Source organism: Callithrix jacchus, chromosome 3 (genome assembly GCF_049354715.1).
Source record: "Callithrix jacchus isolate 240 chromosome 3, calJac240_pri, whole genome shotgun sequence".
NCBI lineage: Eukaryota > Metazoa > Chordata > Mammalia > Primates > Cebidae > Callithrix > Callithrix jacchus.
This window is the reverse complement of record NC_133504.1, coordinates 151,288,107-151,307,103: the sequence shown is the minus strand read 5'-3', so window position 1 is coordinate 151,307,103 and position 18,997 is coordinate 151,288,107. Positions and strand designations below refer to the sequence as shown.

Genomic DNA, 18,997 nt, shown 5'->3' with positions numbered 1-18,997 from the left:
CTCAGGAAGATAAAATAATTCCACAGCTATCTGAATATAAAGTAAAATACTATAACATGAATATATTATTAAAGGAGTTTTTAAAATACATAATTTTACTTACATCAAGAGAGCCTTCATTTATAACAATCATTCCCATGTTCTTCTTCAACAATTTGCAGGAGTGTCCTATATCCAAACATAGAATATATTAATTGATATAATTTCTCCAGAGAATATGCAAAGATGTTAAAGCAATGATATGTATATATCTAAAGATGATTTTATAAGGACTGAGGGCAATCAGTTGTTTTCCAGGTTTGTAGGAAGCTTGAAATGCTCTTGCTTGCCATAGGAGGGATATGCAACAAGTATGTCTGTCTGGCCTCTTAAGGCTACAAAGACATCTGGGAAGATATGGTGGTAAGGATTCTTGATGTCCTGAAAGCTGATAAATGGATGTGTAATAAATACCCTTCATGAGGACCAACATGAAGAGCAAACGATAGGCCAATGATTGTTTCTAGAAAACAGAACAATAGAACCCCTCTCTCGACACCCAGGGAAGGGTGCAGGTGGCTGTTGCTTGGATCCGCGGATCCCATCACTGTTCCCTTCCTGGGAGAATCATTACATCCTCTACTTTCCTCTCCCATCTCTTGCTTTGTTGTACTTACTGCAGGGCAAAATCCCCCCTTTGTTAAACCTAACTTGGCCTACTCTGTACCTGTTTGCTACAGCTGACTTTGTCTAGAGAAGAGGAGGCAACTCTGCTGATAACACATTTAAAAAATACCATCCTATTTAAAATAATTCCATCTATACTCACACTTCCTTTGTGATCTCATTCCATCTCATGATTTCATACATCATCTAAATGCTGTCCATTTTGAAACTCCCATGTTCCACTCAGCCCTCTTTCCTGAACTCCAGACTCACATATCCAAATGCTTACTTAAACCGCTTATCAAAACGCTTACGTAGGAAGTAGGCGTTTTCATCATCTCAAACTCAGAAAAACCAGGCTCCTGAACCCCCAGCCCCCACGAAGAAAACCTACTTTCCCTTTGGTTTCATCATTTGGGTTAATGGTAACTCCATTCTTCAGATGCTAAGGCCAAAAATCTTCGAGTTACCTGGTCTATTTCTTTCTCTCATACTCCACATCTATCAGTCAATCTTTTCTCTACCTTTAAAACACATCAAGAACCCAACCACTTCTTACCATTAAAACACATCAAGAATCCAACCACTTCTTATCATTTCCCCTGTTACCACTTTGGTCCAAGCCACCATCATATTTCCCCTGGATTAATGCCATAGCCTCCTCACTGTTCTCCCTGCTTCCACACTTGCTTCCCTTTGAGTCCATTTTCAGTCTAGCAGCCAGAATGACTGTTTTTACAGGTAAGTCAGAGCATGTCTTTCCTTTGCTGAGAACCATCAAGTAATTTCTCTGTTTACTTGGAGTAAATGCTGAGTCCTGACAGTGGCCTGAGAGGCCCCATTCACCCTGGACACTGCTACACTGAAGACCTCTTCTGCTATTAGTCTTCCTTTTGCTTTTGTGCTGTTTCTCTCTGTAACAGAAGACAGCTTTTCTTTAATCATCATGTGACAAGGCTCCTTCTCCTATTTTCGGTGGTTCCTCAGATGTCACTCTCTCAATAAGTTCTTCCTGACTCTGTTATTTAAAACAGAATCCCCACTTTGGGAGGCCGAGATGGGTGGATCATGAGGTCAGGAGATTGAGACCATCCTGGCTAACACGATGAAACCCCGTCTCTACTAAAAATACAAAAAATTAGCTGGGCATGGTGGCGGGTGCCTGTAGTCCCAACTACTCGGGAGGCTGAGGCAGGAGAATCACTTGAACCCGGAAGGCAGAGGTTGCAGTGAGCCAAGATCACGCCACTGCACTCCAGCCTGGGTAACAGAGAGAGACTGTCTAAAAAAAAAAAAAAAAACCAAAAAACCAACCAACAAACCAACTAAATCCCTCTGTGCAATGCCTCATGTTTCACTCCATTTTAGTTTACTTTATAGCAATTATTGATATTATACTATGCGTGTTTCTAATTTATTTTATTGTGTGTTTCTCTGACTAGTATCTGAGCTCCATTAGGGCAGAGATTTTGGTTTCTTTTGTTCCCTGCTCTGTTCCTCGCACTTAACCAGTACATGGCACTATAGGTACCGTAATTATGCTGAATGGGTGAATCTTACCTACCTTTTTCTAGGAACCAATCATGGCCCAAGATTCTAAATGTTAAATGTTACCAGAAATCACTACCATACTCTTTTTTCATAGGAACATTCATAATAGTGAACATATCCTGAACTACTAGTACCAGTAACTGCCTATTTTCCATACTTATCATCCTCTATTGCCATATATTGTATTTGTCTTCTTACTGTTTTATCATATTTGTGTTTTTAGGTCTCCCAATTGCAACACAGTCTGCATTCCACCATTATTTTCCTTCTCATACATCTTTCAATTGTCTCCAATAAAAGCAGTAATTTTTGTAATCAGAATTAACAACTTGTGTGGTTTGTAAAGTTCTGCTAGTTTAAAAAAATAAAACAGATTTTCTATTAATAACATCAATTTTCTATAAATTTGAAGTAGAGTTTTATATTTACAGGATACATTAGGCTGGCAGCTAAAACTTCTAAAATGTTAGCTAAATTTTTTAATTTTTAGATCGAGGTGCCTTCAGGGTTGTATTCTGGGAAATCCTCTCTGCCTGGCTGTCCTGGTGTGTTCCTCTTCTGTATACTACTCCTTATGCCTCTTCCTAAAAATTTGAATTTTTAAAAATACAGAGTATTTTTAAATGACTTTCTAAAAATGTGGTCCCATGCTGTGAACTCCCCTAAAATAGTTCCTTCAACTTGGGTGAAGTTTTGAATGTAACATATATGATTAATATCAAGAGGATAAATCTATGTCAGGGTTTATAGTGCTCAAGCTACCAATTTTTACTAAACTTGGGGAAAAAACTTTTGTTTTTTTTGGCATATTGCTGGTACTACAGGCTTCCAATGCCAAATAACTTTCTTCACTGTAGGACCTCTGTTTGGGACTCAATTGTTCTCCCCACCAACACTCATTCCAATTCCTATGCCAGTGTGACTACATTTGGACACTGAGTCTTAATTGAGGTAATCAGGGTTAAATGAGACCATAGGGTGAGGCCCGCTATGGTGTGAATGTTTGTGGTCTCCCAAAACTGCTGAAACCCAACCACTAGTATGGTGATAGTAGGAGGTGGGGGTCTTTGGGAGGTGATTAGATCATGAGAGCAGGAAGATCATGAATAGGATTAGTGCCCCTTATAAAGGAGGCCTCAGAGGGCTGCTTTGCCCCTTCTACCATATGAGAACACAGTTAGAAGGTGCTGTCTATGAAGCAGAAGGCCAGCGCCCATCAGATACCAAATCTGCTGGTGCCTTAACCTTGGGCTTCTCAGCCTCCAGAACAAAGAGATATAAATTTCTGTTGTTTATAAGCCACCCAGCTTATGATATTTTGTTACGGCAGCCAGAACGGACTAAGACAGCTCTCTAGTGCAATAGGACTGGTATCTTAGGTGTCTTATACTACTCCTTATGTCTCTTAGGAGGAAGAGAGAAGCCTTATCAGAAAACAACGCTGCAGGCACCTGGATCTTGAACTTCTAGCTTCCAGAACTCTGTAAAAATAAATTTCTGTTGTCTAAACCACCCAGTGTGTGGTATTCTCTTATGGCGACCCGAACTATTATAAACTCTTTCCAAAAAATGGGAATTAACATAATATGAATGCAAACTGGCAAACTTCTTCTTTCTTATTATCTTAAAATAATCTTTGGTCACATAATCAAGTATCAATACATAAATCTCCCATAAGCCCAATCTCCAGACAACTGCAGAAATGTTATCTGTATGTGCCACTTATGGATGGAACATGTGGGAGGCAGAGATGCAAAGGTGAAAAAAGATTGGAATATTCTAATCTCGACACATCAAATCTTTTGAATCTTGAAATGTCTCAAATCCATCTTCTAAAACATATCAACTTATTAAAAAGCACCACATGTAAAACTTAAATTAGGTGAATTACCAATGTTAATGGCAGTTTCTTGCTTGTCCCCTGTAAGGATCCAGATTTTGATGTCTGCTTTCATTAGCGTTTCTATGGTCTCAGGAACTTGATCTTGTAATTTATCCTCAATGGCTGTTGCTCCAAGTAGCTGAAGATTCTGGAAAAAATTAGTGGTAGAAAATTTAAGAAAAAAAAATCAGTTCATATTCTTTAAAAACAAAAAATTGAAGTGTGTATATGTTTTAAAATCAGAGAGTAAATGATAATTGACTTTGGCGCAAAGTCCAACTATCCCATTGACTTTTCTCTCTGAAATATCCTTGACTTTCACCCAGTCTTTAGGCATGAGACTGAGGCTCCCTGAAAATGTGTAATCTAACTCCTAAGGTAAGAAACACATTCTAAAATAACCTTGCAAAGAAGGGGAATAAAATCAAAAGTCAGTTAAAAACAGCTTGGGTGCAGTGGCTTATGCCTGTAATCCCAGCATTTTGGGAGGGCAAGGCGGGCAGATCACTTGAAGTCAGGAGCTCGAAACCAGCCTGACCAGCATGGCAAAACCCCATCTCTACTAAAAACACAAAAAAGTAGCTGGGCATGGTGGTGTGTGCCTGTAATCTCAGGTACTTGGGAAGCTGAGGCAGGAGCACCTCTTGAATCTGGGAGGTAGAGGTTGCAGTGAACCAAGATTGCGCCACTGCACTCCAGCCTGGGCATTCAAAGAAAAAAACACACAAACAGCTATGGGAGACTACCAGAACAAAGTGATATTAGTCTGCAAGAAAGAACAAGTTGAATGTGTTTCACATAGTTCCACAGTTGTGTACCGGAAGATGAGACTCCAAGATCTCTTGCTCATTAGATGTTGTCTTTGCTATAAGACCAATGGGCTCTGGGGAAAGCTTTTATTATTTTTATTATTTATTTTGAGATGGAGTCTTAATCTGTTGCCCAGGCTAAAGTACAGTGGTGCCATCTTGGCTCACTGCAACCTCTGCCTCCCAGGTTCAAGTGATTCTACTGCCTCAGCCCCCAGAGTAGCTGGGATTATAGGTGCGCACCACTATGCTGGGCTAATTTTTGTATTTTTGTGGAGACAGGGTTTCATCATGTTAGCCAGGCTGGTCTTGAACTCTGGCCTCAAGTGATCTGCCTGCCTTGGCCTCCCAAAGTACTGGGATTACAGGAGTGAGCCACTGCACCCAGCCCAAAGCTGTTTTAATCTCTCACGAGAAAGAATAATTTCTACTCTCATCTTCCTAAATGGATGTGGTAAGGGGGAGAGAACGATCTCTTGGCTGTTAGAGAAAAGGAACATAGGTAATATTATTCTTGGTCCTCAATACATAAGAATGCAATGATGGATTAAGATATAAACTTTTCTTTCCATCATATTACCAGGCACTGTTGCTAGTGGGGTACCCTTCGCAATAGTGCTCTGGGGGCCACAACCAACTGATTCTCAGTCTTGCCCTGTTTCAACCTCCGGCATGATCCTCTTCAGCATTTATCTTTCTTCTTAATCATTTTCTCTTGCCTTCAGTTTTTCTTTTAAAATATAGGTAAGGGCTGGGCGCGGTGGCTCAAGCCTGTAATCCCAGCACTTTGGGAGGCCGAGGCGGGTGGATCACGAGGTCAACAGATCGAGACCATCCTGGTCAACATGGTGAAACCCCGTCTCTACTAAAAATTACAAAAAATTAGCTGGGCATGGTGGCGCGTGCCTGTAATCCCAGCTACTCAGGAGGCTGAGGCAGGAGAATTGCCTGAACCCAGGGGGCGGAGGTTGCAGTGAGCCGAGATTGCGCCATTGCACTCCAGCCTGGGTAACAAGAGCGAAACTCTGTCTAAAAAAAAAAAATATATATATATATATATATATATATAATATATATATATATGTAAGGGCAGATGGCTGCAAAGGAAAGTAAGTGCTGAGGATACTGCCAGAATTAGTGATAACAAAGAAGGCCATTTTCTACTTTTCCTTATTTTTCACCAAAATTAAAGTCTAAAATTAGTCTCAAGCTTTGGTTAGTCATGAAAAATAATGTTAACTATATATACAAACATGCAAGTGAGAGAGAGAGAGAGAAAGTGTGTGTATATGCAGGCATGTGATTTATACCCGCGTTAGTTTGGAATGCTTTTGGCTGCAAGTAATAGGAAAATCTAACAATGGCTTAAATAAATTAATTTTCCTCACCTAAGTAGTACTGAAGTAGGCAGTTGTGAACATTAAATTTGTAGCTCAACCACACCTCAACTCATTCTCCTGACCTCTCTCAATATCCCAAGGTGGCTGTTACTGGGATAAAGACTATATAGAAGACTAAATACCAACTGTATCTATCTCTTATATGAACAGCAAAGTGCTTTAAAAAGTCCTTAGTATATTTCCAAATACTAGTTGGCCAGATAGTTTTACATGGCTAACCCTAACTATTTGTATTTAGCTTTTCCAGTCTCAATAGTAGAGCTGTTGAGGAAGGAGGGGGATGGGAATGAGTGTTAAATTTGCCAGGCAACAGTCCCTGCTATAGTGACCATATGGATGGGCATGCATATGTGTAGTGTTTGTCTGTGTATACATAAGTATGTACGTCTGCCGGGTGCGGTGGCTCATGCCTGTAATCCCAGCACTTTGGGAGGCTGAGGCAGGTGGATTATGAGGTCAAGAGATCGAGACCATCCTGGTCAACATGGTGAAACCCCGTCTCTACTAAAAATACAAAAAATTAGCTGGGCATGGTGGTGCATGCCTGTAATCCTAGCTACTAGGGAGGCTGAGGCAGGAGAATTGCCTGAACCCAGGAGGCAGAGGTTGTGGTGAGCCGAGATCGTGCCATTGCACTCCAGCCTGGGTAACAAGAGCGAAACTCCGTCTCAAAAAAAAAAAAAATAAGTATGTATGTCTAAGTAGATACGCACACGTTCCCTACTGCCTAGTCTAGTGAAACTTGGTTCATCCTATAAAACCAAACTTACTAGTTATTGCTTCTTTTAAGTTTTCCTACATTTCTTAAAACAAAATTTCCCCTCTGCTGTTCTCATACAGAACTCTGCTCATCCTTAAACAGATTTGCTCAATAGTAGGGACCATGTCTTGTTCATCTTAAATGACTCCACAGTACTGAATGTCAGCATTTAGTATGTTTGCTAAGTGAGGTAATGGCAAAACAAAACCAAAATCCAGGAATTGTGAAAATACTGCTGCAATCTAGACCATTTTCAATATATTCCAAATAATATGGACAGTTATTAGACTCACTTGATGCATGACTTCTTAGTATATAATATATCATACAGGAAGGCAAATTCCCTTCCAGAAGATAGCATTATCTTATTTACTTTAATGGGAAGCAGATTTGAAATCTACCATAACCTGATGAATAATTATCATCAAGAAGTTCAAAACAAAAAAAAAAAAAAAAAAGGAAGAACAATTCAGCAACAATGATGCCAGCATCAGAATTGCTGAATTTAAATGTTTATAAAATGATTCTACCAATTCTTCAGTTACTTTCAGGGCATCTGCAGTTAAATCATTCTGGCTCACATCCCAGTCAAGATCAGGATATTTCTGTGTTCAAATTTTAAGTATTTTACCCAATGCAAGACAATATTTTCTTTAGTGATCCTGGGGACAGTTTACTAATATAAGCCCTCAAAATTTCCTGCAAAAATATTTTTTTGGAACACTGGGGTAACTAGATAATCTGGGAGCCAAGATATGAACACATTCATTAGAAATATATAAATGAATATATTTGTATATTTTCTATCCCCTAAGGGGAAAAATGAGCTCAGAAAGTACACCAATATATTATATATTACCACTCATGTGTCTATAAAAATAGAATGACTTCACTGGAGAGATTGCATTGAAATCATATTTGAAAGAAAAAAAGGTTTGCACAGGTAAAAGAGTAACATTGTCAAAGCAGGCACAAATAACATAAAGGATCAAAGATGTAGGGCCAGCAAGGTATGCTGAGAAAAGTTACAAATAGGTTAACGTGGAGTGTGTTGGTGGTGACGATAACATGAATCTTTAAGAAGAGTAATAAAACATTTCTGAATATTCAGCAAAATTGTAATGGGTCTACGTTGATGCCTATGAGGGAAACACTTTACTCCAAAAGTGTGTCAATTTTCCCTTTATCCTAAGAGCTCCTTGAGAACAGCACTTGTTAATTTTAGCACGAGGCTCTGCGGACTCCTTTCCTTTTTGCCCTGGTATCATTTATGGTGAGATTAGAATCTTGAGTGATAGGCTGTTCTGCTTTTGGAAATTAATATTGTCAGTATATAATGATCATCAGAAAAAAAGATTTGAACTTTGCATGCTTTTCCCGATCGTAACACAAGAGGGTTTAGGCTGTAATCAATTTCATCCCAAAATGTATTACCTTACACAGATGGCCACTAATGGGCACTAGGGGAATTACATATTTAGCAAGTGTTGAAATGTGATAGAATTCCCATGGCGTTTATGGAATTAAAAAACCTCCAAACGCTAATTTTACTTTCTGAATGTCACCATGCCAAATGTTATAAAGGTTTGAGGTTGATGACTCTGACATTATATAGATTCAGTTATCACTGAAAAAATCTTAAGGTAATATTTATTCACCTAGTAAATTCTCCAGTAATCTTATTTTCTCTTTCAGATGTTCCTAATGTATGCATAATTTTTAAAAAGACACTAAATGTAACATTTCTACTCTGAGGACAGAAAGCTTCATGTAGAGTCTGGTAAAATGTATTATGATAGATTTAGAAATTGTTGTTTTTCCCCAATACATGTATATTTTGCTAAATAATAGAATCTCAAAGTGACCTATTTCCAAATTAGCAAATATTCTGTCAGTGCTTAGATGAAATAATATTTTTTATAAGTTTGTAATATGCCCCTAAAGGAGAAAAGTACAATAATCAAACTCGTATCAACCTAGGCTTCAGATTACAACATGGGCTATTTGGCAGAAATTTCCTTGAAGACAGTAATATTGTTAAGCAAAATTGTACCACTGGAGTAAATGTGGATAAATACTAGTAACATTTAGTACCATTTATTTCCATATGAAATAAGATTACGACTAGAAATGTTGAAGCGGAAACTGGCATTTCATGAATAGAAAAAATGTACCAGGCACTGCTAAGGGCTTTACATTTATGAATTCAGTTACTAGCTTTGGGGAGGTTGAATAAATTGTCTAAGGTCAACTAGAGGTGCAGCTGAGCTATGACTGGAAGAACAAAACATCAAGGAAGCAAATGGGAGGTAAAACTGAGATTAGATGAACATTAGAATTTTGTTCAAATCATCAGGTTTTTAAACTTCTGTGTCTGTTCTTGGTCTTCAATAATACCTCATTTCTATGAGTGGGTTTCAGCCTCAGTTCTGATTCACCTTGGTCAGGTGTACCTATTTCTCTATTTTTACCTGCAGGCCCCAGAATCACATTTCCGGATTAGATCCTTTACAAGCACACGTGCATGCCTGCATTCATTCACAAATATATACTAAGCAGGTACTTCTGGGCAAGATGCTGCGGATACAATAGTGAGTTCCTACCTGTATGAAATTTATATTTCAGAAAGCTTCATTAGAAACTCTCCTTGGATTCCTGGCTGCCTTGTTTGCTAACTGTACCTCCTTGCCTTATGTTTCTCCTAAATCCTGACTGCCTGGTTGTCATCAAGTCCCAGGTAATCAGCCACCAGGCCAGAAATCTACATGGTGCTTTTCAAACTTTGATTTTTCAGAATCACCTGAGGAGCTTATTAACACAGATTGCTGGGCCCCACGTCCAGAATTCCTCACTGAATAGCTCTATGGTGAACCTGGAAATGTGCAGTGGTTGCAAAGCTGCTGATCTGAGAACCTAACTATGAGAACTGCTCATCTAGAGCATGGTTGAGAAGCTTTCACTGTAAAAGGACAGATGGTGAATATATTAGAGTTTGAGGGCCATATATTCTGTGTTGCAACTAGTTAATTCTGCTGTGGTAGCATGAAAACAGCTAAAGACAACAGGTAAACAAATGGATGTAGCTGTGTTCCAATAAAGCTTTATTTACAAAAATAGGCAGTGGGTGGATCTAGCCCTTGGGCTGGAGTTTGCAACCCCTGATGTAGAATGCTTCTAAGCATACCATCTTTGTACCTGGCTTCATCTCGTTTGATCACTGTAGACATTTCTATGTCCAACTCCTACCATTCTCCCTTAGCCTGGCATTAGAGCCTCAGGGACCAATTCTCTTGCTTTTCCTTGCAGTTTCAAACTACAAAGCCTTTAAACTATAATACAGGATTACCATCAGAGAGAAACAGTACTCCCCTAGGAGAATCACAGTATATATTACATGCTATATATGTATTCTTATGTGAGTACAAAGGATAAACACAGGGATGAGGCATCTTTCTAGTCTTGATGGCTCAAAAAAAAAAAATCTGTCCAACAGAGGCAACACTTGATTTTAAACCCTAAACAATGCATGAGGTGACACTTGATTTTAAACCCTAAACAATGCATTAAGATTTAGCCAAGCAATGGAGAGAGGTGGGGAAGGATGAGGGAGGTAATTCCAAACCAAAGAAATTACATGTACGAAGACAGAGGTATGAAAAGACACATAATGTTTGAGAAGTTGCCGTTTAGTCAATATGGAAATGGCAGATGAAGTGAGGTGTGGCACTGAGGAAGAAGAGGCTGGAAAGCCAGCAGGAAATGAAAATGGAAAGGTCTGTGTATTATGCTGACAATTCCAAAGCCAAGGGACACCTGGTGAATTCTAGAAGAGGAGAGACAGGGTCAAATTTACATTTCAGAAAGGTCACTAGTAGCTGTTTGGGGATGGACTGGGGGGAAAAATGGCTGTACGACCAGTTAAGAGGCCACTGCAGTCATCATTCTCTTGAGGTTTAAAATATGGTAACTCTGGAAGTGGGATGGGCTGCGGGATTCTCAGAGCCATTCTATAACCCTGGTTCTCAGAGACCGCTGGGCTCCTCTCTCTTCTGTATTCCACTGTGTATTCCCTTGTTTTCAAAAGAGACTTTCCGCCTTCTTGCCTTTCTCTTTAATCTGGCCTACAGTACTAAGACTAAGAGCATAAAGTCACTAAACCACTGGAATGGCTCCTTTGCCTGCTTCTGGAGAAATCACTCAACTGGTTAATTTTTCTAAGGCCAAGACATAGATTTTTAAGTTGGTGCTTTTCCAACCACAGAAATCACATTTGAACTCACAAAGCCAAGAGCTTAGTTATAAGACCAGAATTCACACACCCAGCTGAAAGGAATCAGGATTAGAGAGATGATTGGGTGTAGCTTGCAAAACAACACATCCATCTTATCTGAGTGAGAAGACAGCAATAGCCAGGGTGGAAAAACCTACCACAAAGCATTCGTAAGAAGGAATCTATCATTCCAGAAAGGAGGAGCATGGAATTAGAGATCTAAGGAAAGCTTAAGTACTTAAAATAGATTCTATTAAGAAGACCTTTAAGAAGATTCTAATGGCCAGTTAAGGGAAAATCACGAAAAACACATTTCCATCTTATTTTCAAGGAAAGTGGAATACAGTACATAGAGTACGTAGAGGCTGCCTCACTAAGTAGTTGAGTCCCAAACAGGCCGATGACTCCCACTTCCCATCCTGAGTCCTGATCCAGTGATTATGCAACTGCACAACTGATTAACTGAACTCATTTTATTTTTCAAGTCTCCACTATTTTCTACACATTTTTGCTTTCTTCTAAAGCAAGTTGACGACATAACATAACTTACAGATTATTAACATGGGATTTCGAATTAAGACAGAACAGGGATTTGCATCTCTGCTCTGCCAACCACCAGATACGGTCCCTCAGCAAGTAACTTAACTTACCTAAGAATCAACTTTCCCAACAGCAAGATTAAGTGTAATAACTTAGATTTAATAAGGATGTTCTGCAGATGAAATTACATCAGTCATCGCAAACATTTCTGAGTATATTAGGAAAAAATGCTGAATATGTACTTATGACAGCTACATTTTTGTAAAACATTGTTAAAATTAGTAAATTATACCCGCTATAAAATGCAAACGCAAATTATAAAAAAGATGAGATAAAACAAATAGAAGTTCTAACATTTTCTTGCTCACCCCAATGGATCATGTTGTGTCTCACTTTAGAGGCCCTCCGACTAAATAATCAGGGTAAAGGGTGGAAGACGTGGAGCTTAGTAAATGCTCAGAAAGTGGCAGGTCTTATTAGATGAGCTAACTAAAAATGTTCTTAAGCAAATAGTAGAACAGGAAACTACTGGAATTTTAAACCACGAAATCATGCATACATCATGTAAATTTTCATTTAGTTTTTAGCACAAATGAAAGTGATATGTGCAGCTACTATGAATAGATGTGGTAGTTTAATCTGAAAAAGCATTCCATTTTAATACAGAAGTTACTGTGAACTTGGCAGTCATGAATGTTCAAGAAAAGTCCTGTTTTCCATTTAGTTTTATATTTCTCTAGGAATCCTCTAAACCATTTGTTGCCATTTGTTGCAAAGGGTGCTAAATTGTTGTTTACTCATACTGAGAGTAATGGTTGATCTATATTATGCCACATCAAGGGACTCTTTAACCATCCCCAAAATACCAACCATGTTTTGGGGAGGGGTAAAGGAAATAATGTAAAAAAGGATCACTACCTCACTGTCCTATCTTGGTTCCTTTTCTCAGTGCCCACGACACTAAAGCCTGTCTGGAATTATATTGTTTTAGTTTACAGGTTCACTACTTACCTCCCACCACTGAAACAAAAGGCAGAAATCTGTCCTCTCCTTGCTGAGCCCCAGAGCCTAGAACAGAGCCTGTCATGCAGTGGTGCTCAGATATTTGTTGCTGAATTTTTCCAACCATGATTTTCTCACATTTATGTATTAAGTAACTTTGAAGACAGGTTTTATAAAGGAATAAGTATATTCTTCTAAAGAATGCCTTCTGTAAAATTACTGACTTCTTTTCTAACATATCCCTAAATTAATCCTTAGTGATAGCACATTTGCTATCAGTGCCTTCAGTGCGTGGAAAGCATGAACTAGATTTGTTAATAGGGGGTATACTTTCATTAAGCAAGCCCTTATTAAGCTCAAACTTCTGAATAAGTTTAAAAGGATAATTAATTTATTTATCAAATGACTGAGTGGTTAACATAGGCTAGTCAGTTAAGCACTGGAGACACAGTGATAAATATGATAAACACAGTGCCTGCTTTCATGAAGCTTCCATCTAGAGGATGACACTCATCAATCACAAACTACAAAATGCACATAAAACACAACATTGCTATCTGATCAAATAAAGGCTTGATAGCAGAATTACAGCGTTCTGAGTTTACTCTAAAGCACAAAAATGATCCTCTAACCCGTAAACTATTTTAGAAAAACTTGCACAGATAAAAGCATTGGATAAGTTTTCCTTTAAAAAAAGAGTTTCCCAATCCATGTATCATAATAAGAGAAAAAGAAAAATCTTATCACCAGGGAAATACTGCTTGAATCAGTGATGAATCTAGACAGGTATTATAGCTTACACTGTTTTCTGTAATGTTCAAGATAAATAATTTGCTTTCAGAAACACAGAAATTATTAGTAGGTAATCTATGCAGTATTAAAGACATAGCTGCATTTTTCTATTGAAGCAAATAAATAATGAAAATTTTCAAAAAATTATGTATTCCAGAAAGGCATGCCTTTTTATCTCAAACAGTGGTTTAATTATAAAATAAGAAAGACCAGAGACTTCTGTACTATTAATTTTCAAAGGAATCCGGTAGCATAGTATGAATATGAGGCAAAACATAATTTATGTGTCTTAGAAATTAGAATAAAAGTAAACAAATTTTAACAAAGAATAGAAGCTCAGACCAAAAAGAAGTGGTACCACCCTGGCTATTGATATATTAAAGTGACAGATCAAAGGTGAGAATTTCAGAGAAATCCCTGCCAATGAAACATAAAACTTTATAATAATTCTGTTATTTACAATTCTTCTTGAATAAAACACAAAATTTTAACTTAATTAAAAAAATCTCATTTAGATCAGGCATGGTGGCTTCTGCCTTATGCCTCTAATCCCAGTGCTTTGGGAGCCTGAGGTATGTGGATCACGAGGTCAGAAGATTGAGACCATTCTGGCTAACATGATGAAACTGCATCTCTACTAAAAACACAAAATTGGCCAGGTGTGGTGGCACGTGCCTGTAATCCCAGCTACTTGGGAGGCTGAGGCAGGAGAATTGCTTGAACCTGGGAGGCTGAGGTTGCAGCGAGCCGAGACTGTACCACTGCCCTCCAGCCTGGGCAACAGAGTAAGATTCTGTCTCAAAAAAAAAAAAAAAAAAAAAACTGATTTAAAAAATATAGGCTGATACTATAAATCGTTTCCCAATCTAAAATTAGGAGTCCAAATATGTTGGCTACCTTTCAAAAGAAGAGGTTAAGATAAAACAGGTCAAATTTGGTGTCTGAAAGAATGAGACAACCGCAAATTTTCTTGAGTGGTGACAAAAAAGAGGTGTTACTGAACACAATACCCAAGGAGAACCTGCAATTCTCCTTCTCAAAGTGGGTCAAGACAACTGAAGTATCTGATATGATTCTAATAAACTCATTTGTATTTTAATTATATATATATATTTTTTGAGATGGAGTTTCGCTCTTGTTACCCAGGCTGGAGTGCAATGGCGCGATCTCGGCTCACAGCAACCTCTGCCTCCTGGGTTCAGGCAATTCTACTGCCTCAGCCTCCTGAGTAGCTGGGATTTCAGGCACGCGCCACCATGCCCAGCTAATTTTTTGTATATTTTTTAGTAGAGACAGGGTTTCACCATGTTGACCAGGATGGTCTCGATCTCCTGACCTTGTGATCCACCCGCCTCGGCCACCAAAAGTGCTGGGATTACAGGCTTGAGCCACCGCGCCCGGCCTGTATTTTAATTATATCAACTTCCTTATTCCTGAACAAGTTAGGCCTTCCTAGTAATAGTGTCACCTATTTAGTAGCAGCAAAAGAAAAACAGACAAAAAAGATGTGTTGGCAACTGATTTGTGAAACAACTCTCAGCATTAAAATTTTAAAAAATATCCTGAAAAGTTTACCATATGAATGGAAATACTGGAGCTCAAACAGAACAATGCTGGAGCAGAGCGGATAATGATATTTTATAGATAGATTTAAAAGTTCCAAATCCTCTCATCTCACAATGACTGTCAATAGGGATAACAATACCTGTTGGACTTTTTCAAACTTCCCCTGTCCTCCGCTTCCCACAGTGTGCCCCAAGAGTGACGGCAGTGCATTGCACTCAGTGTGCTGCGTAGTAACATACCTGAGTAGCTAAGCATCATGACCAAAGGACAAATGCCTTCTTGTTTACTTTTGGTCTATGTGGATTTCTTTTTCAGCTTATGCTAGGTGTTATAGTACCCAAAGGAGTAAGGATTTAACTTAATTTAAAAAACTGAATTACTAGTTTGAACAAACAGTGGAGGGAAAAGAGGGACAGAGCAGGGTTTAAAATTACAACCTTAGTTCTATTGTAACATTTTCACTTATTTTGTAATATAATATTTTAGGAAGAACTTTATAAATTTTTTATATTTTGAATGTCATTAATGTAATACTACCATTAATGTGTCAGTGACATTTCATTTCAATTCAAATATGTTCAGAAACATCTCGCATATGAGCACAATGACGTTCTGATCTTTTGAATAATCATTTTCTAAAAAGCCCACACATAAATATAATATATGGCTTTCAAACTGTGCTTAGTGGATCCTCAGTCACAATAAGCCCCTCATGGAGCACCCACGAGGGCAAGGTGGAGGCGGAGGGGAAAGCCAGTGTGGATCTCCTCTCTATGCTTCCACTCTAGCCAAAGCAGCCCTGCTTTCATCAGTTATATATATTATGATTCTGGCAATGTTTTGTTTGGAAAATTCTGTTCTTAAAAAAAAGGATGTGAAAACGACCCTCATAGCTTAAAAATTCACTGTCTGACATATTAAGTCCAGTATTATCGTCTATACAAAAGTGGATTCCAATCACATAAAAAACAGATCACGTAAATAAACATGTCTCAGTTAAAGTAGGTAAAGAAGAAGACAATGGGTGAACCCTAGGACTATATTTGCTCAATTTAAAGCCAGGGTAACATGCTGGAGCAATCTGTGGTCTGATGTGCTGAAACTTGCCTTACTAGAGTGGTTTTAAGGGCAGCAAATCACAACTTCTGGACACTCATCCTAGCTGATTTTAACAAAGAATAGAAGCTCAGACCAAGAACTCTGGCTCTCTATATTAAAAGTTCTACAGTCCTTCTATGATCAGGATTAACAGAAACACTTAAAAAAAAAAAACCAGCTTGGTTACAGAGATTCCTGTGTTGTTTATTTTATCTTATTTTTTTTTCCTCTTGAGACAGGGTCTTGCTCTGGCACACAGGCAGGAGTGCAGCAGCGTTTTCACAGCTCACTGCAGCCTTGGCCTCCCAGACTTAGGCAATCATCTCCGCCCTAGCCTCCTGAGAAGCTGGGAACACAGGAGCACACCACCACATCCAGCTAATTTTTAAAAGTGATTTGTAGAGACAGCCTCTCCCCTTATGTTTGCCCAGGCTGGTCTCAAATTCCTGGCCTCAATGATCCTCCCACCTTGGCCTCCCAAAGTACTGGGATTACAGGTATGAGTCATCGCATCAGGTCTATTTTGTCTATTCTTTCTCCCTAAAAAGATTTTTGCTCTCTTCTAATTGGCAAAATAATCCTTGGAGGCCCATTTCAAAAATTACTACCTCTCCAAAAGCTTCCTTTGGATCGTTTGTGGGTCACCTTTTGGGGTTCCTTCAGATTTCTTCATTTAGGGAATTTGCTCGGACTGTGGTATCTAGAAGGCCACAGCGAGTCTTCCTCATTTGCCTGTGGATCCCAACACCTAGTAAACATGAACTGCTTGATGGAAGTTATTTAGATGGATCAGCGAATGAAATTCCAGTTTCAGGAGTAGAGAATCCATCCTCATTTGGGGCAGGTTGGCTGAGTAAATGACCCCATCTCTTAATCTTTCTGGATCTTAGATTTTCAACAACAGAGAGCACAGCTTATTATGATGTCAAGACAAATTACTTGTAAATTCCCATTTTTATTTATTTTAGGTGAAAAGCAGTCATAAGAGAGGTTTCTGTTATCTGTAAACTATAAGTAGTTTATATAGATGCATATATAGATACATATATAGATGTGTGTATATTTGTCTACACACACACACACTCTCAATGGATTACCTAAGGCAACGTAAATTTTAATGTAGCTCATGATCGCCATCTTCTGGGAAAATGTTGAACATCTGGAAGTCACAAGGCTTTTACTCAAATATTAAAAGAACAAGAAACAAAGCTGTTAAACCTAGAAAATCTAATCTATAAAAAACTCTAGGGCATCCAGAGAGTAAGGATATCAGGTACATTAAACATTCAACTCTAGAACTGAAATTGTGCTTCAACTGGAAACAATTTAATATGTTTAGAATCAATTTTCAAATATATTTTGTATTCTGACTTATTACCTATTAATTCTGTCTCATGAGGATGGGAGGCAACCTTCCTTATATTCAGAGACAGGAACAAAATCATTTCCAAACAGGATTTTTTTTATTATTTCTTAAAACAGTAAGAGAAGCAAAGATTAAAAATCAATACCACTAATGCTTTAAGATATGTTACTTCAGTTGGGCAGATTGAAAGACATTATGATTATGGCCTCAGATAATTTTATTTCACTACATAAATATTCCAAAGACATAATCACATATAAATACGTTAGGAAGTGGAGAGAGAGAGAGGGTGGAGGGAGGGAGTATTGAGGGAAGGAGTGGGGGAGACAGAAGAGAGTGAGATACACTGAAATAAGTCAATTGATAACAAGCCCCCTGCTGTGTGTGTACCTGTAGAATTTAGGGTGGGAGTATCACACTGGAAGACACCACACATGCTATCACGTCTTTTTACGAATAAGCAGAATAAAAAGTTCAAATATAAGGAGTAGATATCTAGATATACCTACATATCTATCTGTATCTATCTATACAGGTATGATATATGTGATCTTATATTTGTATTTAGATATCATCCCCTTACAAAATATAAAGGCTATATGAGAACCAGTCATCTTCTGTAAAAAGTGATAATGTGTTGAGGAGATAGGAGACCAACATCTCGAGTTCCATATGGCAAACTTGTGCAATAAAGAAAACCATCTGCAGCTAGAACGTGGCATCCCCATAATTACTAAAGAGAAGGGCAAGTGAGGGGCAGAGGTGGGAAACAGTACGGGGTGGGGCGGTACTGGTGGCACCTGCTACCTTTCAAGACAGGAAGCACAAGGAAGTACACACTTTGATAGAGAGGAAAGAAGAACAAAATATCAGCCTTTACTTACCTGGAGAAAAAATCAAGTAAACTGCTGTGGATAGGCTAGTTTGATTCTATGCAATACAAACATGAGTGCAATTGAAGAGTTATTTAATGTCAAGCTAGAGGTTATAGAGTGAAGATGCTTGAGTGATTCAGAGCATGAACACTGGAGGAAGAGTGACGATTCTGGCTCCCACTACTGGGAGCTGTATAATCTCAGCTAACTTACTTAACCCCTCTTTTACCTTGGATTCTTCGTCGATAAGATAGGAATAATTAGAACCTCAAAGGGATGTTGTGAGGACTGAATAGATGAATAGACGAAAGTTCTAGAAAAAGCACCTGGCACACACCAAGTGCTACATAAAAATGTTTCCCATTCTTAATTAAGAAAGCAAGATTCTTGCTGTTTATACAGCATCAATCATAATGCATCTATCACTTTCTGGCTTAATAG

General features: G+C 38.4%; 1 protein-coding gene across 6 annotated transcripts in view; it reads right to left on the bottom strand.

Moving 5' to 3' along the window:
* The window catches only part of ATP8A1 (ATPase phospholipid transporting 8A1), a 250,764-nt gene that overhangs the window by 91,559 nt on the left and 140,208 nt on the right, over positions 1-18,997 (bottom strand). For all 6 annotated transcript variants that reach the window (XM_078367269.1, XM_008993413.5, XM_002745887.6 and 3 more), the window contains 2 exons: positions 4,088-4,226; positions 104-168 (listed from right to left, as the gene is read on the bottom strand). In XM_078367269.1, coding sequence (XP_078223395.1) covers positions 104-168; positions 4,088-4,226 — 204 coding nt within the window. The remainder of the gene's footprint in view (positions 1-103; positions 169-4,087; positions 4,227-18,997) is intronic.